The 25,497-nt window shown below is 38.6% G+C and overlaps 2 protein-coding genes across 4 annotated transcripts in view; one reads left to right on the top strand and one right to left on the bottom strand.

Moving 5' to 3' along the window:
- LOC136253431 (uncharacterized) overlaps window positions 1-25,497 on the bottom strand; it is a 55,919-nt gene that overhangs the window by 15,972 nt on the left and 14,450 nt on the right. For all 3 annotated transcript variants that reach the window (XM_066046100.1, XM_066046101.1, XM_066046103.1), the window contains exons 3-4: window positions 14,482-14,586; window positions 12,201-12,299 (exon numbers count right to left, since the gene is read on the bottom strand). In XM_066046100.1, the coding sequence (XP_065902172.1) occupies window positions 12,201-12,299; window positions 14,482-14,586 (204 nt within the window). The remainder of the gene's footprint in view (window positions 1-12,200; window positions 12,300-14,481; window positions 14,587-25,497) is intronic.
- On the top strand, window positions 211-2,854 carry LOC136253432 (uncharacterized). Its single transcript, XM_066046104.1, has 2 exons — window positions 211-778; window positions 2,130-2,854. Exons 1-2 carry the CDS (start codon window positions 481-483, stop codon window positions 2,498-2,500), a joined length of 669 nt encoding a protein of 222 aa, XP_065902176.1. The 5' UTR covers window positions 211-480; the 3' UTR covers window positions 2,501-2,854.

The following is a 25,497-nucleotide window of genomic DNA, read 5'->3' as shown; positions in this document are numbered from 1 at the left end:
AACAAAACAACTTCAACATTTGTACACATAGCAAAGTCTCTTAATTCTCTGAATAATATTATGACCTTTTAGACATACTCTATAGACGTTTTTCCAGTGTAACGGACTAACTTAGTAAAATCCGGAAATGCGTTACATTGGTAGGCAACTATGCCAACCACTTGTGTGGTTGTAGGTTATAATAACCGCAAGTCTAAGTAAAGCCTTATCGGTTTTTATCGGTTTCCAAAAAGAAAAGAAGAGGAAGAGCGTCGTCGAAAGTGGATTGCCTTTGTTTCAAGGAAGAACAGCGATGGTTCAGCTTGGAAGCCGAGTAAAGGAGCCCAGGTTTGTTCAGAACATTTCATAACGGGCAAAAAGTCTAACGTGTATACTAACCCTGACTACGTACCATCTATTAAAGCGAAGAAGCCGCGAACTGCTGAATGTAATGCCGCCCTGTCTCGTTTTGAACGTGCTAGCCATCGAGCCAAATCACAGATGGAGAGGAGAAGGAAAGAAGAGAGAGACGCACTGGAGCTTAGAAGAGTGGAGGAGAAGAATCGTCGAAGCATTCGTGGTTTTAACAACGACTACATGTACACTGGCCCATACACTCGTCAAGTAGAGAACAGTGAACAATCAAGGGAAGAACCACTGATGGAAGACTGTATCATTGGGGCAGAACTCAAGGTAGCAGAACTTGTAGACGACACGAGTTTACTGATAGATTTGCAGCCAGAATTGTTACAACCAAAGCACGATATTGCCACAGATTGTTGTATCCCAGCAGAAATAGGTACGTATGGTAGTTGTTAGTTCAGTACAGTAATTCCTAGCTAACTGGGTAATTTCAACTCATCTGCACCCAATAGTGTTTTCTGCCTAATTCAGTCTGGCACCAGCTAGGAAATATTTACTTCCAAGGTGACTAGATTTCACTGTAATAATGATTGCACGCTTGCGCCTAAATACTCTTATGTACTTGTACTTATTATGTGTTTGAAATTGGAACTTAGTCTCACGTAGCCAGACCTTTTCCACACAGGGGCTTATTGATTCCAATAAGCTGCTGCTCGCAAAAGATTCTGGGAGATTTGGAATAGCAAACTTGTTTTAGCACCCTACAAGTCTGTAGGGTGTTACATGGTTAAATGGTTATATTCTTCATGTCGCAATACAATGTCACAATAATTATATGCAGACTCCAATTTAGTTTTGAATCGAACTCAACGGAGACTGCATATATATATACCACACCTGTGATTGAGATCAAAAGCGTCGCACTGTGGTATATAACTGATATACCAGGCAAACTGTGGTATATAACTGATATCCCACGCTTTGTGCATGGCTACGCTTACCATATATGGTGTAACTTCACACATTCCGTGAAATCCTTATCTAATAACAAGCACCTAAATCAACCAACAATTATTCACCTGAGCAATTTTTGATAACTCTTTTCTCCTTCACTAACTTCAATAATCGCGTGTAGGTGGGCGTGGCACCGCCATAGAGTCTATAATATAAAACGCCTGATCCATCAAGGATTTCAAGCCTCTAATACTGACAAGAGCCTAGAATCACTCACCTGAGTAAGGAGGATTTTCAATTAACTCTTGTCTCCTTCACTAACTCTTGTCTCCTTCACTAATCGTGAGTAGATGGGCGTGGCACCGTTGAATCTAAAATGTCTGATCCATCAAGGATGTCTACTCAACAGGTGCTGTTTCACTATACCTTGCCATCTATAATCGTTTCATCTACTGGGGTGTAGAATATAACAGTTATAACACGATTACTCGGGATATGACAAAAATATAAGCACTCGCGCCTGCAGCGCTCATGCATATATATTTGTCATGTCCCTTGTAAGCGTGTTATAGCTATAAAATATATATTGTGACATTGTATCATGCACTGCAACCACTTGTTTCATTAACACCCTACAGATTTACTACTCCAAATCTCCCAGGCCCTTTTGCAAGCTGGCACTTTAAATGGAATCGATAAGCCCCTGCACGGAAAAAAGGTCTGGCTACGTGAGACTACTTGAAACTATTAACAGCTTTAGACAATCCTTAGTTTTTTGAACTTGAATTGTAAATAATGCTTTGTTTTATTTATTGTTATATTACTTCTTATAGAGTGCCAGACAGAAGTAACTTGGAACACAGTTGAACAGTGGATCAACCTGCTAGAAACATTGTTACATCAAAGGCCTGAATTCAGTGTGTCAACAATACTGAAGGGAAATGATAAACTGACTCGATTTTATATGGGAATGCCAACTTACAACAGTTTTGTAGCCTTTGTAAACTACATTGAACCCAAAGCTCTACATTTACAACCTTGGCAAGGAAGTGAAACTGCCAAGCTGGATGAAGCTGTTTCAGCGGAAGTGTCGAGTTCACGAAGAAAAGGGTTTTCGTCATTGCCAGTGGCCGAGCAGCTGTTTGTAGTTTTGATCAAGTTACGACGAGGGCTAGAATCTCTTGATGTTAGTGTAAGAGATTGAACTGTTTTATTTGTTAGTGTGATTTTTGTAGTGGTGATTTTTGTAGTTGCATAACTTGTAGAGTAGGCACATTTTGTAGGTGTTGTAATGCTGCTTTAGGAATTTTGATTTTGTTGTTGTGTACTGTAAGGTTAGGAATTTTTGTTTGTTTTTCTGCATGCATGCTTTGTAATATAGGATAGAATTTTGTGCATAGTTTTGTACCTATAAATACTTTGAATCAATGAATAAAAGTTTAGTTTTTGTTAGTCAAAGCTCAGTGAACTATTTACGAGTAAAGTCCAGCGTGACAGAGTTAGCCCCGCTGTGACATTTGGTGACAGGAGTGTTTCTTTAGCTACCCAGCTAGCTACTTTCGTGACTGTATGCCAAAGCCACGCCGGAAACCAGCCGCCAAGATGTCAAACACTACAGCCCTAGAAGACATGGTTCGAATGTTAGTAGAAGAGCGTGCTTCTCGCGAGGAAGAGATTGTTACTGAGAGAAAACTCTGCTAAGCTGAAATGGAACTACGGGAGAAACTTGTTACAGCACAGATGCAACAGATGCGGGACCACATGCAAGCCCTAATGGACGTGGCAACAAGTAAAGAGAAAGCCCCACCACCCCGCAATTCATTAGAAGTTAAGCTTGTGCCCCTCTCAGCTAAGGATGACATTGAAGCGTACTTAGTGACTTTTGAACGCGTCATGCAAGCTCACGAGATCCCAGAAAACCGATGGGCAATTCACCTCGCCCCACAACTAACTGGTAAAGCTCAACTGGCGTATGCAGCTGTTTCGCCAGCTGATGTGGGAGATTACAGTGCAGTTAAGGCAGCTATCTTAGCTCGATATGACATTAATACAGAAGCTTATCGCTGACGATTTTGTACTGCTACTCGAGGCCGTCAAGAGTCTTTCCGTGAACTGTCTATAAGATTGATGGACTTACAGAACAAGTGGCTTCGAGAATATACTACAATGGCTCAAATGAAGGAGATGGTTGGCCTCGAACAGCTGCTGGAAGCTCTACCACCGGACATGCGGGCATGGGTGCGAGATAAGAAGCCAAAAACCTGCCAGGAAGCTGGTGAACTTGCTGATGAATATGTACAGACCAGGCAAACAGTAGGTGCTGTAGGAGGTAGTGATCGCAAGCTGTCTGTTGTTAATCAGAGGCGATGCTATAGTTGTGATCGGACAGGACACTTTGCTAAAGACTGTCCGGGGAACAGAAGTGAGAATAATAAGACAGAAGCCAATTCTGTGGTGAGAATGGACGTATCTAAGGAACCAAAGAGTAAGAGTGGCATTAGTGCAGCTGACTCTAAGGGGAAGTCTACAGAACTAAGCCATGTGAAGTGCTACAATTGTGGAGAAAGAGGCCACATTGCAACCACTTGTCCGGCAAATCCGACAAAGGCAAATATGTTCTGTAGGGGTGAGCAGCAGCAATTATCAGTTAGTAAGGCTTCCTCTGTGTGTCGGAGTGGCCAAATTGGTGACATTACTGTTGATAACATTGTGTTAGATACAGGTTGTAGCAGAACCATGGTGAGAGAGGACCTGGTCCATGAAGGACAGTACCTTAAAGGAGATGCTATCACCATTAGATGTGCCCATGGTGACACCGTACTGTATCCAGTGGCTAAACTGGAGATGGAGGTAGACGGACTACTACTGAGTGTGGAAGCAGCAGTATCCAAAACACTCCCAGTGCCAGTATTGTTAGGCACCGATGTGCCAGAGTTGGACAAATTGTTGGGTATAGCTGATGTCCGGCCATATACTTCAGAACAGAGTTTAATGGTAGTGACTAGGGCTCAGTCTCTCAGACAAACACAAGAAGATGTGGCTATGGAAGAGAGAGAACAACAGTGTGGGGTGAAGCCAAGTGTGCCTCTTGTTGGCAGTGAATTTGATGAAGAACTATTTTTGTTAACCAGAGATAAACCTAAGAAGACCAGAAGCCAGAAGCGTGCAGACTGTCAACATCATCAGACATTAGCACAGCAGGCACCAACACCCCCACTGAGTGTATCTACAGATGAGTTGAGGAGACTACAGCGAGAAGATACTACTTTGGCTGGAGCACGTAAGTTTGCAACTAACCCTGATTCTCTCTCTGTAGGTGATTTCTATTGGAATGATGGGCTGCTATACCACCAGTGGAAGCCATCCAAGAAAGCACCAGAACTTGTGATAGAACAATTAGTCTTACCTGTACAATGTCATTCAAAAGTGTTAGAACTGGCTCACAATATTCTGTTGGCTGGCCATCTGGGGAAGGACAAAACTAGACAGAGAGTGGCACAGCAATTTTTTTGGCCAACCTTATGCAAAGATGTGGAGGAGTTTTGTCGTTGTTGTCCACAGTGCCAGAAGTCTGGTCACAAGAAAGTTCCCAAAACTCCTCTAGTGCCACTACCAATTGTTGCAACTCCATTCCAGAAAATAGCCATGGACATAGTTGGTCCATTACCCAGAAGCCGCAGTGGAAATCGCTATGTGTTAGTGATATGTGACTATGCCACACGTTATCCGGAGGCCATACCAGTTCGGAGTATAGATGCTGAGAACATTGCTGAAGAACTGATTAAGTTGTTTGCTCGTGTTGGCATTCCTCAGAGCATCTTGACAGACCAAGGTAGCAACTTCACATCTAAACTCCTAATGGAACTCTACAGACTGTTGAGGGTGCAGGGAATACGAACTAGTCCATACCACCCACAAACTGATGGGCTGGTAGAACGATTCAACCAAACCCTCAAGCTGATGTTAAGGAAAGTTATTGATAAGGAAGGTAAAGATTGGGACAAGTTACTGCCATATGTTCTTTTTGCTTACAGAGAAGTTCCCCAAGCATCTACAGGGTTCTCACCATTTGAACTGTTATATGGACGGAGTGTCAGAGGACCACTGTCAGTATTAAAAGAGTCCTGGCAAGCAGCAGAGTCCCAAGGTGTTAGTGTGGTGTCATACATCCTAGACATTAGAGAAAAGTTACAACAGATGTCAAAATTAGTAGAGCAGAATCTGACAAAGGCTCAGATGGACCAGAAGTACTGGTATGATAAGAATGCAAGACACAGAGAATTTCAGCCAGGAGACCAAGTGTTAGTTCTACTCCCCACCTCTACTAGTAAGTTGTTAGCTCAGTGGCAAGGCCCATATGAGGTGGTGAAACGTATTGGAGAAGTGGACTACTTGATTGACATGCACGACAGAAGGAGAAAGAGGCGAGTTTTTCATGTGAACATGCTTAAACTGTTTCATTGCCTTACAGAGAACACTGAGATCAGTTTATGGGTTGAGGAGCAGTCAGGAGAATCAGATAATGACATGCTGGAGGATACAGTACCAGCCTGGACTGAGCAACAGAGTGGACAACCAACTATTGGGTCACAGTTACGGAGCAATCAACAGAGCCAGTTGCAGCAACTGCTAGAGGAATTTACTGATGTGCTCCAATCCAAACCCGGCAGAACATCCCTAGTGGAACATTTTATTGATACAGGAAAATGTAGTCCAATTCGCCGCCCTCCTTATCGTGTACCACATGCTTATCGTGATTCAGTGAAGGCTGAATTGGATCAGATACTGGAAAGTGGGATAATAGAACCATCATCCAGTCAGTGGACAGCTCCATTAGTGTTGGTCAAAAAGAAAGACAGCACATTGAGGCTATGTGTTGACTACCGTCGTTTGAATAGTGTATCTAGAGTTGATGCTTACCCGATGCCTTGCATCGATGACTTATTAGACCGTTTGGGAAAAGCAAAGTTTATTTCAACAATGGACCTGACACGAGGGTATTGGCAAATCCCAGTGGCTGAATCAGATCGTGATAAGACAGCCTTTCACTCACCCTTTGGTTTCTTTCAGTTCAGAATGATGCCATTTGGCCTACAGGGAGCCCCAGCAACATTCCAAAGGATGATGGACTGTCTCCTACATGGGATCCAATCATTTTCGGCTGCTTATTTAGATGACCTAGTGATTTTTAGTGAAACATGGGAAGAGCACCTTGAACATTTACGCTCAATTTTGTCACGGTTGAGAGAATCTGGCTTAACAGCTAAACCAAGCAAGTGTCAGTATGCTATGGAACACTGTATATACCTTGGCCACATTGTGGGAGGAGGCATAGTGAAACCAGAAACTGACAAACTAAGAGCAGTGAGAGTGTTACCAGTCCCTACTGATAAGACACAAGTGAGAATGTTTCTCGGTATTACTGGATACTACAGGAAGTTTCTGCCAAATTATGCTTCAGTGGCAACCCCCCTGACTGACTTGACCAAGAAGAGTGCACCAAATAGAGTAGTCTGGACTGAACAATGTCAGCAAGCCTGGCAGAGACTGAAGGATTTACTATGTTCAGCCCCTGTTCTGAAAAGCCCTGATTTCTCCCAACCATTTATCCTCCAAACTGATGCATCAGAGAGAGGAGTTGGAGCAGTACTCAGTCAAGAGGACAACATGGGAAAAGACCACCCAGTAGCATACTATAGCAAGAAGTTGTTACCCAGAGAGGTTCGTTATTCCACTGTAGAAAAAGAATGTCTGGCAATTAGACTGGCCACAGATTTTTTCAGAGTCTACTTACCGGGTCGTTTATTCACAATCCAAACGGATCATCGGGCTTTACAGTGGCTGGACCGCCATAAGGACAAGATTAGCAAGGTGGAGTTTAGCATTACAACCTTACCAGTTTGTGGTGGAGCATCGAGCAGGAACACTTAATGGCAATGCTGATGCTCTATCAAGAGTAGCAGCAAATTAGTTTGCTGCTGGAGAAGGAGGGAGGAGTGTAAGAGATTGAACTGTTTTATTTGTTAGTGTGATTTTTGTAATGGTGATTTTTGTAGTTGCATAACTTGTAGAGTAGGCCCATTTTGTAGGTGTTGTAATGCTGCTTTAGGAATTTTGATTTTGTTGTTGTGTACTGTAAGGTTAGGAATTTTTGTTTGTTTTTCTGCATGCATGCTTTGTAATATAGGATAGAATTTTGTGCATAGTTTTGTACCTATAAATACTTTGAATCAATGAATAAAAGTTTAGTTTTTGTTAGTCAAAGCTTAGTGAACTACTTACGAGTAAAGTCCAGCGTGACAGAGTTAGCCCCACTGTGACAGTTAGCATCAGGTTTAAGATCAGTGAGACTACTTACAGTAGAATTTTCACAACTTGGATAACATTTTTATCGAAAGAACTTAGATTACTTTTTCGATTTCCATCAAGGCACCTAGTGCAACAGTGGCTACCCGATCGTTTTAAGAAGTTCAGTAACATCCGTGTAATCATTGACTGTTATAAGATTGAGTGCCAGAGGCCATCTGGCTTGCTCAATTCCTCAAAGACCTATTCACAGTATAAAAGTCGTAATACCTGGAAAATTCTTGTAGGATGTACACCCACAGGACTGATAAGCTTTGTGTCAGAAGCATGGGGTGGACGGATATCTGACAAAGAACTAACTGAAAGGTCAGGTCTGTTGGACATGCTAGAACCAGGGGACATGATAATGGCAGATAAGGGATTTGACATTCAAGAAATGGTAGCAGCTAGAGGAATCCTAGTAAATGTTCCTCCTCGGTTAGAATCTAAGCAAAAACAAATGCCAGCCTCAGATGTCGAGAAGACCCGTAGAATAGCTGAACTACGCATCCATGTGGAAAGGGCAATTGGAAGGGACGTCGTTTTAAAGTCTTGAATGAAAAGTTCCCTAGCAAAATGTATGATTTGGTTAGTGATATTAACTCAGTATGTATGTATATTACTAACTTTGATAATCCCCTGGTCGTTTAATTAATGACTTTAATGTTGTAATATTTGAAATATTGTTAAAACAGTATAGTGATACACATACAAAGAAAATACACAAGTACAAATAAGATAAAATCACTGATCACTGGTCATTTTCCTTGTAGCACCAGTGGACCAGACTTCGTCAAAATAAATTATTGGATTGGTCTTAGTTTGTTAGCAACAATAATAATGCTAGGAATTTTTTATGTTGCTTCTAATCACTAATGAAGAGAGCCTGGGTGTGAGAATACAAGGTTTTATGCAGTCACTCCAAACTTCTCCAGGAACATGCACCTCAACAACAGTTCTGGTACAACATGGTAGAGGTAAAACTGTTCTAGTTTCTCTTCTAGGTTCTTCCAGTAGTCTGCATCAGCCAAAATCCTGTCTACCACCACAACGCCATTGCTGTACACAACGAAGTCACACCACTCAACACCTAATATTGCCATTTCTCCCTGTACTTGTGCATAATATCCATGGTTGGTAGGAAGGTGTAAGAGGCCATCAGATCCTTTCTTCATGAAAAAGGCAGGAAACTGTTCTGCTATCTCAGTGGGAGTGAGTTCAATTGTGATGGTACTCTTAATACTATATGGACACTTTATTTCAAGACAGCCATAACAACAAGTGTCAGTACTCCTACATAATATCTTCCCATCTGATGATGCTCCTAGGAAACTTTTGTCAGGTAGAAGATGTAACCCCGTTGGTTGCACTATCATGTCTTCACCAACAGATTGCCTGTTTTCTAACTGGCCTTTGCTTTGTTTTTTTTTCCCCACCGCATTGCAGGAGGTATGTGCTCCATGGGTCCATTATATCCCATAATGTCCATAACTAGTCTAGTTGGATCTGTTGTAGCTCGTCTCTTCAATATCTCACCAAACCGAGAACTAGTGAGCCTTCCATTATGTAGCACTATCCACAGTTTACTATCAGACTGCGTATGAGTAGCAGCTTCTATTGCTTCCACTTGACTGTTAGAAAGCTGCATGCTACTAATGAAGCGATGACAATCGACTACAGATGCATCAACTTGTACAGCATGTGTTTCACTGTTCCATGTTTTGTGTGAGAATAAAACGTGATTCCAAAGACTAGGATTATTGATCTCTGCAGCAGGCTGCAAACATCTAGGGTTTGGCGAGTCACGCCAAAACTGCTGTAGGCCTGTATTGGGTACAGAATTCTGCAAATCTGTCAATAACAAATGTAAATGGTTTCGATCAATTTTAACGCGATGTTCTGGTAAATGTGGATCAAATGAGCTTCTCTTGATTTCACTAACTTCTTGTGTTTCAGATCTAGGGGTGTCACCATGACTAGGTTTCACAAATTTCATATTCCATGCACATTCTGGAGAAATGATTTTCTTTGGCGGTTGATGCCAAGCCATAGGTTGCAAAGTCTTTGATAATTCTGATGGCAATTCCTCATCATTAGCATGATAATCAATAAAAAACAAAAGAGCTGCAATGTGATTGCATGCCAGATCTAACCTATAAAGTACATAGTGTACATAATACATTAATTTCGCACCTATCATTGTATTGCCTTTAAACTATTATATATATATATGGGACTATGGTGGGGATTTGACATAGCATAAGGCCTAGTTTCAACATGGGGATTATTTGGTGCTGTATAGAAAGTACAAAAACAAAAATACTTGGGCACTTAATGAATAGATCTCCAATACTTTTCCCCTGTAAAGCTCCACCTATGCCCAAGAGAGTGGGGCGATACAATTATAGGTGCATTACACCCACTGGTCACTTACCCTGATACACAAGAACATTTCCCAGCCATTGTCACCATTGACTGCAACATACACCTCGAGTGGAGTTTCACAAGACAGGGAATGATATGCATAGGCTCTGAAGTACAGGACTCTCAAATTCAAATCATTGCTGACAGGACATTGATACAGCCATACATTCTTTACAAAGCTGTCATAAAAGAACTTAAAGGCTTTCAACTGCCTGTACGCATTCATGCTTTGCATATCAAACGTCTTGTCCCTTCCATATACAAGATATACTACCAAATTCATTAAGGTGAACTCCATCAGTATTCCAGACAACTTCTTTTCCCACCAAGTCACACTCACAAAAGATGGCAGGCTGCGAAGGACGCGCTTTGTTTCTTCAGTCAAGTAAGATATGGTGGTGATATCATCCGACTCGGGATTTCCACACTGCAAAGCCCCAATACGAGCCATCCCCATAATTCGATCGATAATGTCATCCTTTCTAGTGGAACCAGTTAAACGAACGTGAACTTCCTTAGCGAGCGTCTTCAATTCTTGCACCTTCAGCTTCTGCAACAATGTAGCAAGCAACTCTACTTCTTCATCAACCAGCTCCTGGCCTCGGAAAAGTAATTCCTTGGCTTCACAGAGCGCCGCCATTGTTACGTTGCCTACCAATGTGACTAATTCCGGATTTTACGGACAACTTCGTTATACTGGAAAACGTCTATATAGATGTGGTTACACACCATGGCATTTAGAGTGGTAACTATTCAAACTTGACCACTATGTATACTCAATACTCAAAATAATCTTTAAGCTCGTACAGTAATTTTAATATCAATTTTGGCACTACTTAACCCTCTCACCGGCGGTTTCGATTATAAACGCCCGTAGCATCACATTCTAAATGCTCTGAAACTTCAGTTGAGCATTTAAGTAGCTCCTGCGCTTATCCTGTAGTAGGCATGCCCTTAAGTGAATGGGAACAAGGATAACCGGTCTCTCGCGCACTATTGCGCGGTTAGATGATGCAATCGCATACTTTCGGAATGTCAATAACAAGCATTGTAGATGATTCTTGGACGTGATAGTAGCACTGCTAATAAAGAGAAACAGTAAGGAGAGTGATTATATAGGTTGGAGTGGTGTGTTGCTACTTTTGTATGCCTCAAAACAGTGACCTCGTGCTTGTATGCCCATGCGCACTAGTTCAAATGCTAGAAAACCTGACTTAGTGATAATCGCTTCTATTATAAACAGGTTAGTGATATTTATTGTATTATTATAAATAGTGCTAGCCTGTAAAGTAGTGAAATTTCACGTTTGGTTTCACTTAGATCAATTTTCATACTTTAAAGTTATATAATGGATTTGTGGTTGCTCTTATGTAAACAACAACTTCATAATCTAATTCCTTGTTCTATAGCAAGTAAATTGATAGATCGTTTTATAGGATTACAGTATATGGTATGGTGTGTAAGTTATAGCAGATTAGAAACAGTAGATTAGAGCCTCTACAAATTTGGCAGTGAGTGGGTTAAGTAGGGCTACTATTGAAGTGCTGCATTAACAAAATAAATATGGTAATAGTTTATAAACCAGCAATGTATTGAAAAGAAATTTACAGGATTGCAAAATTATGTATAACCATATACAAAATATGTCAATAATTTGTGGCTTTGCCAAGCACATTGAACATTTATTTAAGCAATTTGCTAATACAATAAAAAGCAATAACGCAACACTCCTGAAACCCACCAAAACCAATAATATCAAAGAGAGTGAACATGTATGCACACCTGAGTTGTCCATACTAAATGTATATGATATTTTTATAAAGCCTCAATCACATCACTCGCTAGTTCTTACCCATACAAAGCACTTTATTGAACTTAGAGGGCTTTTAAGCATTCCTAAATAGTTTGGTAACTGGCCCATGTAACAATTAAAGTTATTTAGGGGCTGGGTGAGCATGACTGTAGTGTAGTATAAACTAGTGTATGGGTCACATGATTCTTCATACCACACTACACCTTTACTACACTACACACTAACACACTGGTAGGATAGTTGTGTCTTACTACATTGAATTGTGTTTCTTACTAGTAACACTAACACTTCAACTTATTTCATCACACACATACTAACTAACGTTATCAAGTGCATTCACATCTGCTCCTAATCTGATCAGTGTTTCTATTTGTTGAACTTGTCCCTCCCCAGCAGCATCATGTAAAGCAGTCCTTCCCCACTGCAATAGTATATAAGTAACATGATATGACTTCATCAATTATAACACACCATCTTTGGATCATTCAAATAACCAAGTATATGTTATGTGTGAACAACAAAACAACTTCAACATAATCTATGGAAAAGTTTCTTAATTCTCTGTGGTTGAATAATATTATGATCTTTTAGACATACGTACTATTTAGATGTGGTTAAACATTGTGGCATTTAGTGTGGTAACTATTCACATTCGAACATGCACTACTCAAAAACAATGTTTTAGCTCATACAGTAATCATACAGTATGATAGTAACTGTATAGTAGGGACCACAAAGTAGTAGGCATGGCCCACAAAATAACATCACTCCCAAACCATGCAGCCTAAATTTTCCCTGATAACGATGAGGCAGTATTGGTGAGGTAAAATTAATCCCAAACAAGCCTTCAGATCGACCCAAAACACTTTTAACAAGTTGCTACGGAATTTTAAAAAGTTTTATTAGATGGAATTTTCTAGTGACTGACTGATTAAGTAACTGACTGACTGATGCTTTCAGACAAGCGTAACTCGATAATGGCTAAGGCTACAGGTTTGATTTTTTCACTGTTCAACGTTGCTTTGGCCCGACAGGTGCCTTTTGGCATACCACAGTACGTACAATGCATTCTTCATGGGCTTAACAGTGTCCTTCTTTGTGTCCCATTCATCTTTGCTGACAGAGAATGGTATCGATTTGGCGATAGCATGTGATGGCTTCCCTTCGAACCAGAAATTGTCTGTATTTTTTCTTAGTGGCTATTTTGATTGCAGATGTGCTTTTCAAACAGTTCTTGATTCTATTGCTGTATAATGGGTTGAACATAGCCGACAGCGAAGCGTAATGGATACTTCACTTTTCAGACGATAATTAATAAAATTGGGGCACTTCTTTGGTATGCGTGGATTGTAGAGGTGCTTTCTGAACAGGTCTAGATTCGAAACACCGTGTAACGGGTTGAACATAGCTGACAATGAAGCGTAATTGATACTTCACTTTTCAGACGATGATTTATATAGCTGGGGCCTGCGGCGCCATTTCAGATGCGGTATGGGTGGGTTCACCAGTCATAACAAAATTATTTACAAAAACAGTTAACAAACAAGTACACGAAAAAAATTGGAATTTTCAACTAGAGTAGGGACCATAGCACATTGATAAAAAGTACTGAAACAAGTTGGAGTAATCCATGATATTAAATCACAGTAAAACAATAAGAAGTGTTGTAGCTATCCCTACTGTGAATTTCCGTTATGGTATCTTGAACACAGTAGGGATATAACACTTCTTATTGTTTTACTGCATGGACTACTCCAACCTGTTTCAGTACTTTTTATCGATGTGCTATGGTCCCTACTCTTCTTGAAAATTCCAAATATTTTCATGTACGTTTTAAATATGAATTGTGGCACTACTCAAGTCTGGCTACTGTTGAAGATGTTTAATTAACAAATTAAATATGGTAATAGTTTATAAACCAGCAATGTAAATTTATCAGAAGTGCAAACATCATTATGTATAACTGTATACAGAATATTAAATCTGTCAATATTTAGTTGCTTAATTTTCCTATCACATTGAACAATTATTTAAGCCTGACACCTACCAAAACCAATAATATCAAAGAGTGTGAACATGTACACATGTTCACTATCCATAGTTTTATAACATGTGTTATTATGTTTATACATCCACACTAAATGTATGGGATATGTTTAAAGCCTCATCACTCTTTAGTTACTTGTTCTTATTCATATAATACACTGTATTGACAAACAGTTCTGGCATTACCATCACTCCATAATGGTTTGACAGCTGGCCTATGTAACAAAAGTTATTTAGAGACATGAACTGACTATAGTGTAGTATATAAACTTAATAAAATGTAGTGGACTGTTAACTAAACTATTTTCACATTGTTATGGTGATTAAATTTACAGTGCTTAGACTTTAACACCTCTAATTCTATAATGCACATAAAAGTTCATTGCAACTTGTTTCATCACATGAATTTACAAATTTATTTCCCAATTATGTTAAAATATCTAAAACTATCATTGTTCCATCACCTACTACTGGTAAACATCACCCATTCACTACATGTACAACCCTCACTACTACTATCAGTCACACACTGACACTACACCATAAAATGTACTAACCGGGTCAGTAGTGTTCACATCAATGTATCTGGTATGTATTAATCTCTCCACAGTAACAACATCACCGGCTTTAGCTGCTGTTAGTAGTTCATCACATTCTGGCTCCTGTAATAATAACATCATGACAACACAAACATCAAAAGGATCACATGACAACAAGCACTACACATATAAAATTTTCTGTGTACATATCATTAAAGTAGTAGTATGGAAATCCACTAGAACTGATACCAACAAAAACCAATTATAGCTGCCAGTGTAAGGATGATATTGAATTTTATAGCCTAGTAGGAGACATACAACAAAGATTACTGAAGCAAGGGAGATCATCACCTGATGTGTAATTTTAATCCTGATTTTAGTCTCTATATAGACTAGCAATGTCTAATATAGGGATTAAGTTTACATATCCCCTTGTTTCAGCACTTTGTAATGATCCCTGCTAGCTTGTAAAATTTTCATACATGTCAGCTAACTTTTGTAACTTATTATTAATCACTACTGAGCTGTGCCATCAAAGATAAGTATGGCATAATTATGATTTATTACAAGTACAGAAAAAATTGGAATTTTCAACTAAAGTAGGGACCATAGCACATCGATAAAAAGTACTGAAATAAACTGGAGTAGTCCACGATACTAAATTACAGTAAAACAATAAAAAGTGTTATATCCCTACTGTACATTTCCGTTATGATATCTTGAGCACAGTAGGAATCACTTCTTATTGTTTACAGTGATTTGATATCATGGACTACTACAGCTTGTTTCTGTGATGTACCATGGTCCCTACTCTAGTTGAAAATTCCTATTTTTTGTGTATTTTTGTTTGTTAAATTTTCTGTAAAATGAAATTACTATGACTATGACTGATGAATCCATGCATTCTGCATCAAAAGAAATGGTGCCACATGCCCCAGCTACCAATTATCGCCTGAAAATGGATGTATCCATAATGCTTCGTTGTCACCTATGTTCAATCTGTTACACAACATTAGTGCTGGGAGGTATTGAAAAATAGCAAACAGTATACCATCCATAAAAAGTATCACAATATCACAGTATTAATGTAAAAGCCATTGGTATTAAAGTAACTGCCAATTACCTCAACAAAAGCACCAAATACCCATGGTAGCTCAGGTACAAATTACCACAAACAAACATGTTTACATAGTTTGGTTAGCTGACTATATCAGCACCTGCCTACAAACATTGTCACATGTCTGGTTACCTTCTAAAAGGCAATTGTAAACAGTGGAAATGGAAACCGGAAACATGGAAAACAGGAAAGGTCAAATTGCCATATAAATGTACCCTAGAGTAAAACCCTTGTTTAGTGGCCACCTCTTAAAGACCACCTTCTTATAAAGACCACCTTTGTACAAAGACCACAGATCTCAAAGGTGGTTAAGGACCACTATGTGGTCACCTTTGATAAAGACTACCTCATATAGCTTCAAACATGTATTTTATGACTCATATTAATGTCATCTCTTTGCCCACACTTCACTCAAGTCATATACCATCATCACTTAGTTTGTACCAGCATAGATAATACTCCATACCAGAATATGTCATACTAAAATATTCCACGCAAGTGACCCCAATGTAGCTAGTACACTACAACCTACTGAATCAATGAAGATCTTAGTCTTTTTAGCTGTTTTGATAAAGTGGTCTGACATAGAATGTTTGGAACCTAGCTATTATTGCAATGTGAAGAGATGGTCTTTGTAAACAGGTGATATTTATAAAAGGTGACCTTAGCCATCTTTGAGAACTAATTGTAATGTGGTCTTTGTACAGAGGCGGTCTTTATAAGAAGGTGACCTTTAAGACGTGGACACTAAACAGAGGTTTTACTCTAGGGTACTTTTATTTGATGATTTTGACCATTTCCGTTTTCCATTTCCACTTTACATTTCCACTGTTTCCAATTGCCCCCTTCTAAATATGGGATGAAACAAGCCCACAAAGAGGCCATAGTGCCCAGACGGTATGGTAGTATTAAAAAAAAACAGGCGGTATCGAAACTGGTATGACTTAAATATCACAGATTACTAACAATACCGGTATATCGCCCAGCTCTACACAGCATTAAGAATAATAAATGTTCGGAAACACCTCTGCAATCACAGTAGCCACTATAAAAATATGGATGATTTCTGTAACAAAGGGAAGCCATCATGTGCTACAGCCAAATCAAAACCTTTTGCTGTCAGCCTGCAAGATGAATGGAACACAAAGAAGGACACTGGTACAGTAAATCCATGAAAAATGCATTATTATATATTTTGCGGTATGCCAAATGGCACCTCTCTGGCTGAAACAATGTCGAACAGTGAAAAAGTCAAGCCTGTAGTCTTAGCTGTTACACTTGTCTGAAGGCATTGGTCAGTCAGTCAGTCAGTCGGTTAAAAAAAAATTGTTTCATAATTATAATAAAAAATTGTAGCAACTTGTTGAAATTATTTCTGGTCAATCTGAAGGCATTTCTGGACTTAGTTTTACCTAACCAATACTATTTCATCATCATCAGGGAACAGTGAGGCTGGTTTTGAGTGATGTTTGTCATGGACCACTTCTACAACTTTGTGGTCTCTACTTTGCAGTACTATCGTACTGTATTATTTAAATTCACAATAATCATTCCTCCATGTTGGGGTACAAAAACACAAAACCAGTACAGTTACAATTGCAACACAATAGTACATCACATGTGACTGAATTTCAGAAAAAAAACATTCCAAATCGCATAATAGAAATTTTGAGATAAACGGTTGTAAAGAATTCAAGTCAGCAAAGATCGCCAAGGATGGCAAGCATGTGTATGAAATTTACAGAAGATGTGCATCAATCTGTTACCTTTCAAAATACTTTCTGAATCAGTACTTGTAGCACTGCTTGTAGAATTTTCCACCAAATTAGATAGAAAATCCAAGCTGCTGTATGGACAAGTGAAGCAGTATCATGACTATTACAAAGGGGAGGAGGGTAAGGGATGGTAGGGTGGGTAAAAGAAAGATTTCAAAATGGAGGCAGACCACGATTGAAGTCTATACATGAGATTACAGGGTTGTGCTGGCATCTTATTGGCTGATATGCAGCAAAATCAACAGAAAATCATTTGGCCAACATTATCAGGCCATCCACCAGTAAACCACTGATTCTTGCCAAGCCAGGCCCTTCACAAGGTCTGAAACCACCATTTGAGTTCTCTATACCACCCAGAAAAGATGTCTGTTAAAACCACCCTCGAGTAGTTTGAATAGTAGCAAGGGACAAATCTGGTAGTATGATTATAGTGTATCTATCCACTGGCGGTGTTAGTTTGATTTTGCCTGATGTGCAATTTGGAACATAAAATCTGGTCACATATTATATTATGTGTGGGAGGATCAAAGTGCCACCACTACTGTATTTTCAAAACAGTATCAATTACGTAACTGCACAATTGTACTGTATGAGCTATACAGTACAGGTTATGCAGTTAATACAGTGAACAATCGAGCAAATACAATACACTTGGGAAAACACAGTATACATGTAGTTATGCAGAAAATTTGTGTAAGGAATGTTACAAAAACAATCCCATTCAGACAGCATGATTGATCACACGTGTGACATTGTAAATCACTAAAACTAGCCAAACTGGTTCTACCAGCTTGTTCAACAACTAGAAAAGTATTACATGAACACTCACTGATAGCCTGATTGCCAAAAGTCAAAGTAACAACCCCACACAGACAGCATAAAAGATCACATGCGTGACTCTGTAAAATGCTAAAACTAGCCAAACTATAATCCTACCAGTTCATTCTATGGCTACAAATAGATTGCATGACAACTTACTGATAGTGTCACCAGAAGTGATTTGGGTACTCAAGCCAATTGCTCCAAGCAAGACAACCAGGAAGTACAATATAATTCTTAAAACACTGCCTATACTTGTGTGTGTGTGCAAAATACAGCACTCGGGGGTGTCTCAAGGCAAATACATCATTCAACTTCACCTCATTACCACTGTATTAGCCTCTCGATACCCTCTCATGCTGTATTATCTGTACACATGTGTGGCAGTGCTTTAACTATAACATACAAAAACAACAATAACACAAACACAGTAAAAGCACATGAAATATTAGTTAAAATTTACAAAGTGTAACTTGGAGTAATTTAAAAGTTTGAGAGTTGTTTCCTTAAGAACATTTGATAATGAATTCCACCAATGGGTGGCCTGGTAGCGACATACAAATAATTATATTAGGCTACAAAGTGTATGACAAAATGCACACCCCAGATACCAGCAAGCAAAGTGTATGGCTGTTTCAAATTACTATTACATTCAGCTTTTTTCTGCTGACTAACAGCCTTACATATGGAGGACAATATGCAACAGCTTGTCTGCATAATACACTCACTTCAACCGTATCAAATGGACATTGCACAAAAATTATTGATGAGTTTGTTATCATTGTATCTACCACTGATAACAAAACCACAGAAGTCATTGTTTATACAACTTCATAATTATGTGCTAAAAATAAGAAGACAAATTGAAATCCTTGATGCAAAATTGTGTCTTTTACAGTTTGCTAAAATAAATGTGTTGGGCTGACTAACATCTAGCTGCGAAAAATCAAGCATGTAATAATTTATCCATTGTTGAGTAGTATAGGTTTCAGTACAGTACAACAGGAATTTTGATGAAAAAGTAAATTTGTTAGCTTGTAGTTCATAAAATGTCCATTAACATCTTTAAAAGTACATAATATTTTTTAGATATGATTTCTCAACATTTAATTTGTCAAAGCTGATAAAGTCAAGATTCATCAACTTTCCCTTTCATCAAAATTTCCTGTCATGTGATAGCTAGTCAGTCACAGTCAGTAATAAATTCTTGTTTCCCTTAAATGTAGAGCTGTCTTTTAAAAGAAAACAAGCACTGAAAATGCATTATCTGGTAAACTGGATATATCCATGCTTCTTTAAAAAATCACCATCATCATTTTACTCACCATAAACTTCAGTTTAAATAATCAGGGGCGGATTTAAGGGGGGGGGGGCTAAGGGGACTGTAGTCCCCCTTTCCTTTCTAAGTTAGTACTTCGACAATAAAACCCTAAATCTTCTATGTGTATCAAAAGCAGACTTATTTCAGGAAAAGCAGACTTATTTCAGGAAAAGCAGACTTATTTCAGGAACTATATATCACTGCCAACACAAATAATGCCTATGTAACTATACCTATTGTTCAACTCTGTTCCAGGAGTGTATAACTTCCTTTTCCTCAAGAGTTCTTAAAAAAAAGGTTTCGATTGTGGGTTGCATCTTTAGTTACAAAAGTTTTAATTGTGGGTTTTGTTTTATTCAGATGATTAGCAGTGTTTTCCACTATGGGTATAAGACGTGATTAGTGTGGTTTTTATATTTTTATTATATTATTCAAAAAGTGTTATTTGGTTTAATTGGTTAGAGTTATCAGCTTCAGTATAACATGTATGTAGTTACCAACTCAGCCATTTAGCAAACTGTAGTCTTTTGGTATTTTACAAGTTTATAAGAAAGTTTTGTCTATGAATGTAAAATCTGTACCAGTTACCTTCTGATATGACCCCATGCTGTGGGTTGCGGTGCTGGTATTTGTAGCTACGTAGTTCTATAGATCAGTCTTCATAACCCAGCAGATCTGGAAATAAGTTGACCATCACAACAACAAATTCAGAAACCCCATACATGCAAATATAGTTGCACTTTGCTAAGGATTTCCAGTGGACTAGCTAATAGCCACTAGTACCTTCACTGCATCCTGCTTTTCAGTACACTTTATTGGTGTTATGGCTAACAAAGTGTCACTACTAGGCTAAGGAGCATGCATACTAATAATTGTGATGTTCAACACCACTACTACTTAGCTATACATGTTTCTGCCTCTGTTTAGCTACACATGTTCCTTCCACACGGTATCCCACAAAGGCTTCCTCTATTGTCTGGCTTTGTTTGATCATGGAAGTATTTAGAAACAGCATCCTTCATGCAGACTGCAAAATCATCACAGTAACTTGTGTAGTTTATAGTCATAGTCACCCAATGTTGATGAATCCCAGATGGTATTTAGAAGATGATAGTCTAGTTTTACATAAAAAGAGTCTGCCTTGAACCTGTTGATGTTGAGGCTGCAGTAAGCATTTTCCACAATCTTTCAGCTTCATAATGTGTGAAATAATCTATATTCCAACCTTCCAGTGGGATCCAACAACATTATTTTTCTCAGTAAGATAGACAATTGAGGCTGTTGAAGAGAAGCTGATGCATTTTGGTATATAGCTAGCTATATCTAAATGCTTGGTAGCTACAAATGAAAAGATTATCATACATGCATGATAGCTACTCAATGCATATTGCAATCAGTCTTGATTTAATGGAGAAGTCTTTTGATAAACTGAAATTCCATTATTTTCCACTGAAAAGCTGCTAAAAACACTCTCAGATTCACCTTTAGAGGGCCTAATTTCAAATATTTCCTGGGTGGCATGCCCCCAGACCCCAGCATACTTTGCATGCTAGTGTGCTTTACACACTAATGTAGTCATTGTTCTAAACAGCTAATTTGACCATGGATACCAGTGGCGTAGCCAGGAAAATTTTTTTTACCGAGGCAAAGTTTATACATTGACCTAATCGAGAGGGTCTGCTTCTGACTCAACTGATTCACAAATACTTTCAAGTATGGATGATACAACATTTGCAGGTTGACTATCTGGTTGGATGGGAAAAAGACTCGGAGCATTTTTCTACGTGCCATAAGTAATGCTCCAGCTTAGTTAATGCTACAGTATAGCTCCCATGCTTCAAATATTAGACTAGTTTAATTGCATTCAACACAACTTACCTTGGAGGTATTTGAGTGGTCAAGTCATCTGTGGACTGCAATGGAGGTCATAGTCTTGCATGCTATACTTTTTATTGATTTGATGTGATGTTCAAGTCAGAGATTATCTCTTTCATGTGATGCTCAACTGCATGTGCTAAGCATGTCAAGCTAGGGAGTCTGGGGGCATGCTCCCTCAAGGAAAATTTTGAAAAATATATGCTTTGAGAGGCTACATTATTGATTGTAACTGCTAATGCATGATATGCATGATCAATTAGCTCAATGCAATACCATGCAGTTTACTCATTGGAACTTTTGAAAAGCAATGCAAAGGCAATAAACATTAATGTAAATGATTTAGAACAAGCAGTGTAATGAGAACAGTGACTATAATCTGTACTGAATGCTCTATTAGAGTATATTACGATGACGAGAGGAAGAGACGTCTTGTTTAGTTAAGATAAAATACAACTTAAGTACAGGGGTCTAGACTCAGGGGTACCAAGGACTGGGTGGATAGTACAGGAGCCCTGGCAAGACTTACACTATTAAATTACAATGCAAAAATAATAGTTATAGCATGCAGAAAAATTCAGCTTAGGCAAACCATCTATCCCAGTTTGGGGAGGCTCTAGAATTAAAAATTCTGTATGAGCAGGAGACAGCAATGCGAACAGCCTGCTCAAACAGGGATCTTATGGTATCTGTGGATATAGTGTCATTATTCAGAGCCTCCCGTAGTGGGGAGATGATTGAAAACAGTTCTCCGTCAATCAATGGCCAGTCAAGTTGAGGTCTGATCACAGGTTGCGAGGAAACATCTCTTTGAGCTACCATCATCAGGCCTGTTCAAACACCATGCTCTATTAGAGTATCTCGATCCTTTTACAACTGAATTCAACTGAGTAGCTGAAAAGTGATCACCGTGTCACCATGGGCTCCAACCCTGCTTAGTACTACAGCCATAGATTCTATTATGTGTGGCACAGTAATGCTGTCTAGTAACATTTGAGTAGAAAATCCAGGGTACCAAAACTCAGGCCTGCTCAGCCTGTTGTTGAGCATTTTTACCAAGGCAGCTACCTCGGTTGCCTCAATGGTAGCTACGCCACTGGATACTACATGAATCTTACCACTAGAAGGGCTTGGTATCTTCTAATGTCTGGCTAGTTACCTATGTCCCTGTCCAGCTTAGCCTCCCCCCCCTTCAAAAAATCCTAGATTTGCCCCTGATGATCCTGTCACATCCAATGAACCCAGAACTATACAATGCACCTTGAAGGTCTAAAAGAACTAACTCTTCATCTTCCTTGTTTACATAATAGCAAGGGTATATAATGGGGAGGGAGAGTATCGAACTATGCCATATGCTGTGAAAAATGAGCCTGTAAAGTCCTATGGAATCGTTCAAACGACTCGGTGATTTGTATTGATTGGTAACTAATTATAAACGCAGTGGGTGCACTTTGTACATGTGACTACTGAGTTAAAGAATGGTGTACTCGAGAAAAGTATGGCATATTACACAGAGGAACTCGCTGTACAAAGACAAAGACAGAAGCAGCTAACCTGGAAAACAAACATCAAGGTTTCATCATGGTCGAGCGAGGTCGATATTTCATCATGGTAGAGATTTCACCATGGTCGCCATACCATGCCTCGTCTCAACAGTTCTACTAGTTAAAATGACACATCTAGATGGAATTTCAGCCATTGCGGTTCCATACGGACCACCCGTTAAAACATTTAAGGTGTTAAATCTGAGCAATCAACAGTGGTCAGGTTTACGAGAAGAAACGAAGGTATGTGGGTTACTTTATGGGTTAATTTTTCACAGCCTATAGTGCAGTTCAATACTCTCCCTCCCCATTATATACTCTTGATAATAGTAGAGTGGCAGAGTGTAATAGTTGTGCAATTTTGATAAAATTATAAAACTTTCCATATAAGTTGTACTCTTTGTGACATTTTTTTTTTGATATAGAGCCATTGTATATTGACCTTGGTTGACCTTTACAGCCATTTTTGTATTGAAAATTCATCGTTTTTGTCTTTCTCTCCCTGAGGCATAATTTTGCATAGTTTTCAATTAAAGGTGCTACTAAAACAAACTACTCGGCTTTTGGTTGAAGTAAATGTGATTGCATTCCAAAGTTATCATCATTTACATTAGCCCATGAATTTCTATGAATTACTTGCCCATTAGTAATTTACACCCAAAGGGCAAAGAATTTTATGACTTATAAAAATGATCATAACTTAGTAGTCAAATGAGATACTAAATTCAAACAAAAGTCAGTATAGTTCTTAGATCAACACCTTAAATTTGATACCATGCTTTAACAGTGTAAAATAATGCCTGAGGGAGATAAAGACAGAATGATTATTTTTCAATGAATAAAACTCAACAAAGGTCAAATCCGTGATGGCAGAATATCAAAAAAACATATGTTATTAGGAGCATGATTTGTGTGGGAACATTCATAATTGTATCACAAAGTGCATGAATTGCTCATTTTTCTGGTGCTATGCCGATCTACTATAACAATGAATAAAGTGATCAAAATTTGATTGGTGCCATTTCGTTTGTCACAAACTGGCAATTCAGCTGGTATGGTAATTGATAAAATGGCTGCCAGCCATAACAGTGATAATTTAAGCATGAAAGGAAAAAAAACAGTAATATTTTGCTGCATGTAGGTTTTTAATAACATGTTGAAGATTCATAGATATTAAGATCCATACACACACACGCACACGCACACGCACACACAGTTTCAAGGCAATAATTGATAGTTGGGGGCACGCGAATCGTCATATTTTCAAGGTGACTGGATTGTTGCAGAGGCACTTCTTCTACTGTTTTTCGTCTGTAGCACTGTGGATTGGGCTGAACACAGCTGAAAGCGAAGCGTAATGGCCACTGCATTTCAAAGCAGTTTTGATAGTTGGGGCACGTACTCAGACGAAAACATTAATTAAGGTGCCATCCTTTCTTTTGATGTGGTATGCGTGGGTTCACCAGTCATAATGATGTTACAGAAAAAAAGTTAACAGAAAAATTTGAAATTTTAAGTTCGATTAGGGATCATAGAAAAAAAAGTATGGAAACAAGGGAGATCGCCTACACCTGCAGATACAGTGAACATTTAATCCCTAATTCAGTCATGGTTAGGGATGCGGCGATTATGCTGGAATAATTTCGAGCATAATGGGTATGTGTGGGAATCAGGAATTATGCTAGCATTTTGAGGTGATTATAAAGCTTCAACAGTAGGAAAATCTGCAGACAGCACATTCCGTTAAAAAAGATCGAGATACTCTAATAGAGCAGTCAGAAACTCTAATAGAACAGTCACTGAGTATTATTTACTCTAATAAAGCAGTAACGTTAACATGAAATACTCTAATACAGCAACTAGCTAAAGAATTCAAGACTATTTAAAGCTTAAACATCAATGAAAATGGTCTGATACAGCAATAAATGGGCATTATTAGCCAATTATGGTAGCAAAATTTTGGGAATAATGGGCAATTCTCCAAAACATAATAGGTGATTTTTTGAGCACTGCTTAAAAGCATAATGCTCAATTTTTGGAGCATAATAGCCTCATGCCTAGTCATGGTCTTGGAGTATAGACTGGATTAGAGATTAAATGTTCACTAGTGTATCAGCAGGTGTAGGCAATCTCCCTTGTTTCCATACTTTTTTTTCTATGATCCCTAATTGAACTTAAAATTTCAAATTTTTCCTTTAACTTGTATCTATTTACTCACTATAGAAGAAGGGATTCGATTATCAAGTTGCTGTTTACACAACAGTAACCTTTAAAACCATTACATAATTTTAAAGTGCAAAAAAACAATTGAAATTTTACAATATTACAGGATAGCACAGTTTATAATTCTACAATAAACTCTGATAGCCTATTTACCTTTGAAACGATTATTTTGAAGTCTGCTTTTCCGGTGTTTGAGTAAGTGCACATGCACATAAAGGCACGAGTTCACTGTTTCAAGGCATACAAAAGTAGTAACACGTCACTCCAACCTATATAACCCCTCTCCTTACTGTTTCTCTTAATTAGTAGTATGTTTATCACTTTAAAGAATCATCTACAATGCTTGTTATTAACAATCTG

Source organism: Dysidea avara, chromosome 4 (genome assembly GCF_963678975.1).
Source record: "Dysidea avara chromosome 4, odDysAvar1.4, whole genome shotgun sequence".
Classification (NCBI taxonomy): Eukaryota; Metazoa; Porifera; class Demospongiae; order Dictyoceratida; family Dysideidae; genus Dysidea; species Dysidea avara.
Note: the sequence above shows the minus strand (reverse complement) of the source record. Positions and strands in the feature narration are given on the sequence as shown.